Below are 12939 nucleotides of genomic sequence, written 5' to 3'. Positions count from 1 at the left end.
AATGTTATCATTACAAAATCAGGGAGTTTGGTTTTGGGTAGCAGGAAATCTGGTCTCTAGATCACAGAGAAGATGGGCAAACAGATTTCTCGCAGGGGCATTTAGAAGAGCCACACACAGAGATTGAGATGATAGCAAGATAAAGAGCCCCTCCGCCATTAAGGTAGCGAAGGGGTGGCGCAGGTTCGACATGGTAAGATCAATGGCTAAATAAAAACTTATTTGTCCAGAAAAAACAGAGACTTGCGTCTATCATTTGTGTTGGGAAAGGTTTGTTTCCAGAGCCGAGAACAGATGCAGGCGAGTCATGTAACAGACACACAAATGAAATAAATACATTATTTAGAAAACCATTATTAACATAGTGAGAGGAGGGGGTTTTGTAACTATTCTGTACTTTCATCTAACAATTTATTATTTAAAGGAAAGATATCATAAAACTTTACTTGAAAATAGTATTTTAAAGATAACGCGGTTCAATAAGTGCACAAGCACCACCTTTTATAGACCTCCGATTGTTGATGCGCTGTAACGGTGAACATGGAAGAAATTAAGTAACGAGACACAATTCCCTTTTACGAAACAAACTAAATAGCAAACAGTTATAACCCTACGAACAATTAATGAATGATAGAGAAACAAGCAGAAATAAACGGTTTATTAGCGAGACGCGTCACGTAATTAACTGCCACGTGACGAGTACAGTTGTGTCACGCAAGAGAATTTAACAAGTTATAGACATTATATGCAGGAACACAAAGAAATACAAGCAAATATTACATAAGTGGTTTGTCACTGGAACGATGATTAGCTAACACTTATATCTGCTACTCCAGTGGATCGTTACACCTGGTCAGCATCCATTTTGAATGTGACAAATTCTCTGGATGGAGCCAGCATCCAATTGCTCCAGGGTGAATGTAAATACAAATGTAAGATTTCGAAGGGGGGGGGATCGATTTTGTCTGTTGCATGCATATCTCATTATGTGTCTCTCTTTGTCTGTATCTATGAATGTGATTGTGATACGTTTAATGTTTATACATGGCCGTGTTCATAATGTCTTATACGTGTGTATACCCAAACATTGACATATCTTTTTTTTTCTGCCTCTTGGCTTCATCGCTCATAGCTGCAAAAGGAACTGCATGCACAAAATAACAAGTTGGAGGTTTATTTTAATTAATGCTTGGTTCATTTCTTTCTCAGTCTCAGCGGTTCAACATTCTTTCTTATTGGACGTTCTTAACTCATTTTTGCATTTCTTTCTCTGACGCATCCTTGCGCCAATCTCGATGCATCTGTTCAGTCCAAAATTGGAAACCAGACTGACTTGCATGTGAGAAAAAAAGCATGGAAACATTCAGGATCTGGTTTTATAACTCGAAATAACACTTCATACCCTAAGATGGTAACCCTCTCAGTTCGCATAATGCTCTTGTTCTCATTGAAACTTATGTCGTAGTTCCTGGCAATATCTAAGAAACAATTAAGGTTTTCATCATGTTCCATCATATTACGGTTGCATATAGTGATGGTATCAACATATGCGAAAGTGTTGGCAACGTTCTTGCGTTTTATTAGATTATCTTTCAATCGTTGGAAACATAATACACTGTTTGTTATGCCAAATAGAATATGGCAGAATTGATATAGATTTCTACAGGCTTCAAAAGCTGTGAATTTCTTTTCTTGCATTGGTATTTGAGCATATGCATTCTGTAAGTCCAGGGTAGTAACAACAGAATAGCGAACAAATTTTTAAACCAGTTAATCAATTCTTGGTAAAAAAAAAAAAAAAAAAAAAAAAAAAAAAAAAACTACTACTTGATCAATTTTTGTGATTTTTGGAATATGCAATCTTCATTCCATGACAAGCAGGTACAATAAAAAAAGGTCTTGCTACACTTTCGTTTATCATTATAAGTGTCAATCTGAATAAGCACCTATTTTTAGCCCTTTCACCGTTTACAAAATCAGTCAAAACTAATAGATAAAATTTGACAGCCATTTAGAGAGCTAACTGTTTCAACATGGCTAATTATGAATTAAAGTCGATTGTTAAAAGCAATAACTTAACCTGCCCCCAATCTTGACGTCTGCCACAATTGTTTTAATTTTTATTTATAAAACTATTGGATGTAAATAACTTCAAAAACTTTCCATCTTTATAATTAAATGAGGATTTAAGGATTTTAAAGCCAGTTTAAATGATTTTTTATTCAACAGTTTCCAAATTCTTGTCAAAAGTTTACGAAGTTCATTCCTGTTATCTTCAACTGTAAAAAAAAAAAAAAGAAACAGAAATGCATTCCAATAGATCTAAATTTGTTATTTAAAAAAAAAATTTTTTTTTTTTTGCATAGGATTTTTAAACTTCCGCTTTAATTTACGCTATTGTATTTTCAGTATTTTTTGCTATAGACAACAAATCAAAAAAAGTCAAGAAAGAAAAATAAATGTTACCATAACATTTATTCCATAGGTTTCTATCATTATTTTCTTTAAGTCTTTAGCTATTATGCAGACTCCAAACATGTGACCCTTTTGTGTTTGCCATTTTTTCTTGTTCTCACTACTTGTTTTTCAAATCGTATAAACACTTTGAAATAAGATACCAAAAACTTATCCAGCAAGGTAGAAGAGTTATCTTGCATTTAACATTTGTCGTTTTTTGGGTTTTTTTTTTTTGTTTTTTTTTACAAGAAAATCACGGCTTATCAAGGCCCAAACGCCACTCAAGGATAAGGGTTAATGAATGCTGGGTGATCACTGAGACGACAGCAGGGTGGAAGTTCGGTAGAATTTTGTATATTTAAGGAAGCAAGACATCAGAAACTTCTTTACATTGGACTTGAAGACTACCATGTTGTAGTCAGCTGGAAAGCATGCCAGGAGAACATAGTTCCACAGGCAGATAGTTCTAGGAAAGAAGCTTTGTTCATGCAATCTGCGTTCAGATTTAGGTACAAATAGAGTAGGGGAAAATATTGATAGTGGCTGTAACCAGGTGTGTTTTTTGTGGAAGTTTGGCAGGGTGGGAATCATAGACTGAAGCTCAGACGAGCACTTGCCATGAAAATAACGAGAGAAGAGACAGGTTCATAACGTATCTTCTATGGGAAAGAGGTTGCAGGGAGAAGAAACAGTAATCGCCTATTATATTTTGAAGCCAGTTTTGAACTCAAGGCAGGATAGGTTTAATGTACGTTTTCAATTTCAGGTCAGGGGTGAAGCTAAGTCCCAGAAGCTTGACGAAGCAGGGAGCTTCTTTGAGACGAGAGCCATTTATATCAATTGTGGTCAAGTGGTGATCAGACCGTTAGAGGTAAAAAGATAGAGGCGCAGTTTTGACCAAGTTAACATTAACCTTCTTTCTTCTTTTTTTTTTGTGCCAGTTTTTCTGTTTTGTTTTCTATAAGTAATAAATGCCCTGTATGTATTTCGGTCCCCCGGTTTATCGGAGAGGGACCTATGTTTTCAGTGACATCCGTGCATTCGTTATTCTGGATGATTGCCAGATAACCATCCATTAGTTTTTCCTGAAATTTTGCCACAAATTGTATTTCATTAAATAGATGTGTACAGTAAAAAAATATTTTTTGCAAAAATTCTCGTTGCGTCCCCAGAGGCTCAAAAGGTCAAAAGTGGTAAAAAAAAATGACACGTTTTTCCCCATAAGTTTTCATCCATCTATTAGATTTTTCTGAAACCTGGTCAAAATGTGGAGCCCATTTGTTCTTAATATAAATCCAGTATGGGTGACCCTGGCAAAATTCTGGTTCGCATCCCTGGGGACTTTTAGTGCTAAAAACGCCCCTTTTTGTGGCTCTTTTTTCATATTTCTCAACAAAAAGTTGATAAGTGGTTTTTCACAGTGGTCAACTCAAATATACATGTGTTAAAGCCTGAAACTGCACCGTAATCCATTTACACCGGGATTTGCCATCCCCATGGGCTCAAATGAGGTCAAAAATGCCCCAAAATGGACAAAAATGACACTTTTTACCTTATAGCATTTGATCCATCCATTAGATTATCCTGAAACTTGGCTAAAATGTGGAAGCTATTGTTCTTAATATGAATTCAGTATGGATGACACTGGCAAAATTCTGGTTTGCATCCCTCTGGGACTTTTAGGGCAAAAAAAAAAACATGCTTTTTTCGAACTCTTTTTTCAAATATACATGTCTTAAGGCGTGAAACTACACCATTTGTCTATTTTCACTGGGATTTGGCATTCCCAGAAGCTCAAAAGGGGTCACAAATTCCCCAAAATTGCAAAAAATGACACTTTTTACCCCATAACTTTTGCCCTATTCATTAGATTTTTCTGAAACTAGGCGAAAATGTGAAGGCAACGTTGGCCCTTCACACTTCTCACATTCATTATTTCTTCACTATTTTTGTGGCATCATCTCACATGCAGCACCAGAGGGAGACCATGCACGCGCGTCTTATTTTTATTGCAATAAATGTTCAATAACAAAAAATGTGTAAGTGACTTAAAGGTGAGAAACACAGACACACAATTTTAGGTGCTTGTTGAGATAGAGTCGATAGATTTTTTTTTTCAAAAATGTTTTTTAAGTAAAAAACAATATTATGTACTCAAATGTCATGTCGAAAACAATATTATGTACTCAAATGTCATGTCGAAAACAATATTATGTACTTAAATGTCATGTCGAAAACAATATTATGTACTCAAATGTCATGTCGAAAACAATATTATGTACTCAAATGTCATGTCGAAAACAATATTATGTACTCAAATGTCATGTCGAAAACAATATTATGTACTCAAATGTCATGTCGAAAACAATATTATGTACTCAAATGTCATGTCGAAAACAATATTATGTACTCAAATGTCATGTTGAAAACAATATTATGTACTCAAATGTCATGTTGAAAACAATATTATGTACTCAAATGTCATGTCGAAAACAATATTATGTACTTAAATGTCATGTCGAAAACAATATTATGTACTCAAATGTCATGTCGAAAACAATATTATGTACTCAAATGTCATGTTGAAAACAATATTATGTACTCAAATGTCATGTCGAAAACAATATTATGTACTCAAATGTCATGTCGAAAACAATATTATGTACTCAAATGTCATGTTGAAAACAATATTATGTACTCAAATGTCATGTCGAAAACAATATTATGTACTCAAATGTCATGTCGAAAACAATATTATGTACTTAAATGTCATGTCGAAAACAATATTATGTACTCAAATGTCATGTCGAAAACAATATTATGTACTCAAATGTCATGTTGAAAACAATATTATGTACTCAAATGTCATGTCGAAAACAATATTATGTACTTAAATGTCATGTCGAAAACAATATTATGTACTTAAATGTCATGTCGAAAACAGCAATATATCCAAAAAATCATGTAAATTCATCAAATAGAATGTTATTCATAGTTTTAAAATTTTACGGAAATTTGGGTAAAATTGCATTTTATTTTTTTTAGATGTTGTAAAGTAGACAGTGCAGAGTTCAAACACGGGGGGGGGACATAACTCGGCACAGAAGAGATGTTGCGAGTTTGTCTCTGATGTATCGTTATTTTGATGGAAAGTGTTCGACTGAGCTTCAATCTATGGTCCCCCCTCGCCAAACTTTCACAAGAAACACTCGTCTAGCTGTAAACACTATCAATAATTTCCCCCACTCTTTATCTGTGCCTAAACCTAAACGTAGATTCCATGAACAAAGCTTCTTTCTTAGAACTGCACGCCTGTGGAATTGTCTTCCGTTTTCCTGCTTTCCGGCTGACTACAATATGGTTGTGTTCAAGTCTAAAGTAAATAAGTTCTTGATGAGCCGTTCCATATAAGTTATCAAATTTACCAAATTTTCATTACTAATGATTACTATATTGTCCAATTTCTACTGTACACTCTTTAACCCTTATCCTTGAGTGGCCTCTGGGCCTTGATAATGTGGTGATGCCTATGTAAAAAAAAAAAAAAAAAAAAAAAGCACATATTTTAGATCACATGTTAATGGAGTCAAATTTGTGTACTCTATATGGATAGACTTTTTTATGCTTATGCACTTATGTTACCATGCTATTTTTTTTTTAATATATTTTCAAGTTAAATTCAAGTTTTACGATATCTTTTTTATTATTAAATTGTTAGGTGAAAATAGTGAATAATTACAAAACACCTTCCCTCTCCATAATAAGAATGGCTTTCTAAATGTTATTTCAGCACGGTAACATAAGTACATAAGTGCCCTCTTTTTACTAAAAACATAATAGCAATTGTTCTACTCGATAAATTTTCGTAATATTTGGATGTATTACTATTTTCGACATGACAATTAAGTACGTAATAATTGTTTTTGCTTAAAACGATATATTTAAAAAAAAAAAAAAAAAAAGAAAACGATCCAATTAATTACCCAATTAATATATAGATATTTTCTTTTCCAATTTTATCAAGGTTTCGATAAACAAAACAAAGCGAAACTGCTTAATAATTCAGCAGTTTTGTTGTTTTTCGTTTGTATATGAATAAACAAAAAAGGACGTCCGTTCGTCGTCGTAGCAGTTTCCATCTTCGACAATGTTACAAATTATTTATTTACACATTTCAAATAAGTAAAAACAATTTTAAATAGTAGTCACTATCGTATATTAATTAAATTATTTCATTGTTTCTTTGTTTGAAATCGTACGTAAATAAACTGGCGATATTGAAGTTTCTCGCTCACACACCCCTATTCCGAAATCGCGTGCCGATCAATCATCAATGGACTGTTTGTTTCTTTCGTAACAAACGATCATACGTTTGACGGTGGGTTTGTTTTACAATCCACAGAGATACGAAAAAGTTGTCCAAATAAAAAAATTTAAAAATAAATAAATAAAAATTAAAAAAAACATAACAAATCAAAATCAATTATCAAAGGCAAGATAAGTTACTCTTCTACCTATCTGGAAAGGTTTTTATTCATTTTAAACCGTTTATTCGGTTCGAAAAGCATAAGTGTACAGCGTACAGCGACAGCGTTAGATGAGAACAAGGAAAATGGCTGCGAATTGACACCTGGAGAAGTTTTGATAATGACTTAAAAATTAAAAAAAATATACAAAATACTGTTAGAAACTCACCCAATAAATGTCACGATAACAGCTATTATTCTATGCCTTCACCTAACAATACAACAAAACAAAAAGTGTTGAAAATATATAAATAAAATGATAAATAAATATTCCCAAAGTTAAGATCAGAAACTCACTGTATTAACGCTGGTGTGTCTTTCGGGGTTCATCCTGCATCCAATCCTGTTCCTGATTTTCATCAATGATCTCCTAAATCATATTCTTAGGTCATTCGTAGACATTTATGCAGACCACATGACAATCTATAGCGACACTCCAAAGGCCAGCGCCAGCAATGACAAAGATCTTTCTGATTCTCTCTCTTCTGATCTTGAGAACGTGGTACAATGGAGAAAAAGGTGGTTGGTTAATTTTAATGCATCAAAAACCAAGCTTTTCTCCTTTCATCATAATCGCTCTGATCCCCACCACGCCTCAATCGAAATGAATGGATCTTGTCTTGGGGAAGCCCCATGTCTTGACAAGCTTCTGAGACTGACCTTCACCTTCACTCTTCACTCCTGATCTGAAATGGAACACATACATCAAATCTGTTGCCAAGATTGCTGGAAAAATTATTGGATTACGCTACCGTTCCAGTAAGCATCTCACTCCCGATGCGATCCTTTATCTGTATAAGAGCCAGGTGGGCCCTACAATGGAGTACTGTTGCCACATCTGGGCAGGAACTGCTCGGCACGCCCTATTCCTGCCTTGATAGAGTTCAAAACCGGCTTCGAAACCTAGTAGGTGATGCCCTTTTTTCGTTCCTGAAACCTCTTTCCTACAAAAGAGACGTCGCAAGCCTGTCTCTGCTCTGCCGCTATTTTCATGGTAGGTGCTCGTCTGAACTTCAATCTATGGATCTCCGCTTGGCAAACTTTCACAAAAAACACTCAACTAGCTAAAACCACGATATATGGTTTCCCCCCACTCTCTATCTATGCCTAAATGTAGATGCAGATTCCATGAACAAAGCTTCTTTCTCAGAACTGCCTACCTTTGGAACACTGCTCCAATGGCATGCTTCTAGGTTGAATACAACATGGTAGCCTTCAAAATGTAAACAAGTTCCTGTTAAGTCGTCCTCATAAATAATCAAATCCCACCCAATTTACATCATTAAGGATTACTTCAGTACCACCTTACATTCATTAACCCTTATCCTTGAGTGGCCTGCAGGCCTTCATAAGCGGTACTCCTCCCCCCCCAGTAAAAAAAAAAAAGTTACTCTTCTACCTACCTGAATAAGTTTCTTTCAAGCAAAGTCTCCTGATGCCTGCTGCGGGATTATCAGACTAAAAATCAAACACCGTAAAAAAAAAGTATCCAATCTATATATCTATAAAAGTAGAAATATCTGTGTGTGTGTGTCTGTGTACATTTCCCTACCAAATTGCTCTGTTAATTTTCAGTCTACAGACTCGAGATTTGACATAAGGGATATTGAAACTTGGGAAAATATTTTTAATAGGTTTTCAGCCAAAAATTTGGGTGTTAAGGGGTCAAAGTTCAACGATTTGACCTTTGAAACTCTACCAAACTCCTCCGCCAATTTGTGGTCTAAACACTTGAAATTTTAGAAGTAGGTTACTTGGACATGGATCAAACTTTTTAATTTGATTTGAGCCCAAAACAATAAATGTTAAGGGGTCAAAATTGGGGTCAAAGTTTAAAAAAATTGACCTCTACGATCTCTATCAAATTGCTCAGCCAATTTTTGGTCTAAACATTTGAAATTTTACATAAAGTGTATTCAGGCATAGGGCAAGCTTTTTAATAGTATTTTGTCCAATAATTTGGCTGCCAAGGGGTTAAAGTTAAAAAAAAGTTGACCTTTGCAGTCTCTAGCAAACTATTCAGCCAATTTGGGGTTTAAGCATTTGAAATTTTACATAAAGGGTATCTAGACATGCAAGCTTTTTAATCAGTTTTGGGCGAAGATTTGGATGCCAAGAGGTCAAAGTTGAAAGAGTTGACCTTTGCAGACTCTACCAAATTCCTCTCTCAATTTTGGGTCTAAACACTTGAAATTTTAGATGTAGGTTACCTGGACACGAGTAAAACTTATATATATATATATATATATATATATATATGCACATAAAGTTATGAGCAGTACATATGGCTCGGGCAAAGCCGGGCTGAACTGCTAGTAGTACTCCTAAAAAGTTACTATTAAAATTTATTGAAATTTAAAAAATAAAATAAAAAAAACTATCTTGGGAATATTCTGTATTGGATACGTTTTTATGGTGTTTATTTTTTTAGTTTGACAGGTTCACAGCAAGCGTCGAGGGACTTAAATTTAATTAGTTTTTGTTTTGTTTAACTCATTTTAAAGGGTGTATTTACTTTGAAACACATGTAGTGCAGAGTCCCGAGTTTGAACAAGAAAAAATTATCATAAACTGCTTCGTCAATTTCCAGGACTCGGGAATTCTCTGTCACTACTCGAAACTGATTTCATAACAGAAATCTTCTTGATGCTCGTCGCAGAAGGGCGGACCTGAACGAGACCCCCCCCCCCCATAATTTTTATGTTTGGCGGACGTTGTCGAGATTGTTCCCCCACCACCACCACCACCACACACATTAAATTCCGCAATTTTCACTTTTTTTCTATTAATATAATCGATTACAGACTTAAGTTTCAGATTATAAAAAAAAAAATTGAAAGAAATATTTTTTTAAGCTTTTCAGGTGGGGTTCAGTTTTCAATTATAACGTTGTGCTCAACTGAATACGAAATTTGTGACCACTATGAATGGATAGATACATACATAGATAGATACATAGATGATAGAGGGAAGGGGTGGGGGTAAAGAAATCTTTCTTTTCAACCCCTTCGTTCTAACCCTAGTCTCACATCAGAGAGTGCTGCCATCTTTTTTTCATCGTGGCCACAAAATTCCTGTTCAATTTAGTACAACGTTATAATTGAAAACTGAACCCCTACGTGAAAAGTTATAATTTTTTTTTTTCCAATTTTTTTTTTTTATGATCTGAAACTTAAGTCTGTAATTGATTATATTAACAGGAAAAATTTTTTTAGAAATTAAAAATTGTGGAATTTAGATGGGGGGGGGGGATCTCGACAACGTTCGCCGTATGTTTTTTATGTAGTATATGCGCTCCCCAATACCAACCCCGCCTCCTCCCCACTGTAAACAGAAAACAGTACATTCTCCTCAAAATGTTAAATGGTATTCTAATCGGTAAATGTCAGCGCGTTACTTACGGAAAAACGTTTAATTAAGCTGCAGAAGCACCTGTTAAGCTACACAAGTTCTATAATTGAATCCCGACTAAAAAAAAAAAAAAACGAAAAGCATAAAATGTTTGGTGCTTATGTTTTTGTAAACCGCTCGTGAAAACTTTACTTTTTTGATCAATTAAAATGCATTATAAAAAAAAAAAATATGAAGCATATATATTTTTTTGGAAATTTTATTTCAAATGGCCGCTTAAAGTCACTTCACTGCGTCCGTTTGCACGCGAACGCATCATGTAAGAAAAACTCTACTGAAGGCGGTGAAATGGTGCAAAATAGTCCTAAGGTCCAGGAGTTCATACCATGCAAGCGGTAAATTTGCGACGGGTTTGATTATCAGATTCGTTGTCAGCAACCTCGAATACTCCTAAAAAAACAAACAAATTAGAGTGGTCGGTGTTCTGTTGTAGCGTAAGGTAATATTTACCAAGTATTCAAAATTCATTACCTTGATGTCCCTAGGTACTAAATTAGTGCAGGGGGGGGGGTACTTTTTATCTTTCTTATAGCCAGTTGCTTCAAAACTAACACTGAAACTAGGTCAAACGGTCAGTAAGTTGCTGATGACGTCTTTTACTTGCTTCTTTTTTTTTTTTTCATGTTATATTATATTGAACCAGTTGCCAGATGGCGAGGGGCAGTCGGATAAGAGGTAGAGAAAGAGAAGGATTTTAAAAGAGAATATGGCTCTTGTTTAGAATTCAACTTAATTAAAAAGAATGAAGAAAAATCTTTACGTGTACTTACTATCTTTCATGGAAGTAAGATATCATATTTCAAAAAATCAAACTTTATGAGTAATCAAAAAGGACTTCTCGTATATTGAAAAAAAAAAAAAAAGGACAGATAAGTCTACACTAATTAAAACTTGCGCAATCAGTCTTGTAATGCTACCAACTTCACATTATTCGCTTTCAACCGTTTCAAAATTATTTTCTTTGTAAAAATAAAACTACTTGATCAATTTACGTGATTTTTAGAATATGCCATTTCCATTCCGTGATTAGTACGTATATCATGAACATTTTTTATATATATATTTATTTTATTTTCTTTCTATTATATTGAAACAGTTGCCAGAGAGCGAAGAGAAACGGGGAGGGGGTAAAAGAGTACCCAGCGTAGTATAAACACCCCAACCTCCCCATGTTAAGAACAGCTTTCGAAGTTGGGGTTGTTTATTCTGAAAGCCGTTCTTAACATAAGGAAGTTGGGGGGGGTTATACTACGCTAGGTACTCTTGCAAAATATATATATATATATATATATATATATATATATATATATACACCGAAAAATTTTACACACATTTTGTTCAACTCATCTATTTTGTAATTCGTGTTTCCCGGGCAACGCCGGGTGACCATGCTAGCTTTGCTTAAAGAGAGAGAGGAGAGGGGGTGGTAAAGAGGCGGGGGGGGGCATATTGACAACAACTGTCAAGTGTTAATTACAAAATAAATAAATTAGACGCAACTTCAATAGGTGAAAATAAACAGGGAAGTGGAAGACACACGCAAAAAATAAAAACAAAAAAAAAACAACAATACTTACATGAATATTCATCCAGTTTTCAACATCAACAAGGTAATTATTCGCCTGCGAATTTAATTTTTCATCCATAATTGTGTGTTTTTCTCGTCTCTTTTTCGATCCCCCTGGACTTAAGATTTTTAAAAAATAAATAGTTTGGTGTGTGTCAGCTTCCCCCTTTTAATCCGAATGTTCAATTTTTGTGGAGGGGATTAGAAAAAAAGAGAGTGGGGGGGAATTTTAAAAGATCACATCATTCAAAATAACATGAAAGACGTCGGACAAGATCTTCCATCTTATTTGCTGCGGGACTCCCGGAAGTCGAGCACAAATGGAGTCGTATTTGCTGCGGGATTGCATTTTTTTAACCTCTTTTTTTATTTTCACAAAATTATCTTCAGCATCAGTTTACGTTAATAACATCCTCTTTTATTATTTCCTCTCTGCCCTCGGTGTGTTTCTCGCCTCTACGTAACATACACATTATTTTTTTACTATCAATTGATTATTTATCAAAAATACGATAGCATAAACTGTATTTAAAAATGATTAATTACAAAATTAAATTCACCAGAATACATTTCGATTTCTTCGTAAATAATTCAGCCATTTTGAAAAAAAAGTGCTTATTTAGAATTAAACCTATTTAAAAAAATTAAAAAAAGAACTAAGTTATAGAAAAAACATTGGCATTTGTTTTGTTTTGTTTTTTTTTTTACGGGAGTACTCAGCGTACTATAAACACCACAACCTCCCCATGTTAGAAGGGCTTTATTCCGAAAGCCGTTTTTAACATGGGAGGTGTTTATACTACGCTGGGTCGCTGGGCACTCTCGTAAAAAACTACCAAAATATTAAGAACTAGCTATATTAGAAACTAAGATGTCATATTTCAAAACTTACCTAAATCGATCAAATAGTTTGTTTGTTTTTTGTTTTTTTTATAGAAAACCGTTTTTGGGGTTTGTATTACTATGCACATAGATTCG

General features: G+C 34.4%; 1 protein-coding gene across 1 annotated transcript in view; it reads right to left on the bottom strand.

Annotated features, from left to right (window-relative positions):
- Window positions 1-12295, bottom strand: part of LOC145263098 (neurobeachin-like protein 1) — a 319648-nt gene extending 307353 nt beyond the window's left edge. The window contains exon 1 of the mRNA XM_080120024.1: window positions 11972-12295. Coding sequence (XP_079976150.1) covers window positions 11972-12040 — 69 coding nt within the window. The 5' untranslated portion in view covers window positions 12041-12295. The remainder of the gene's footprint in view (window positions 1-11971) is intronic.
- Window positions 12296-12939: the final 644 nt, after the last annotated feature.

This window comes from Euprymna scolopes, chromosome 38, assembly GCF_053919585.1.
Source record: "Euprymna scolopes isolate OS-2025 chromosome 38, ASM5391958v1, whole genome shotgun sequence".
NCBI lineage: Eukaryota > Metazoa > Mollusca > Cephalopoda > Sepiida > Sepiolidae > Euprymna > Euprymna scolopes.
This window is presented reverse-complemented; position numbering and strand designations above follow the sequence as displayed.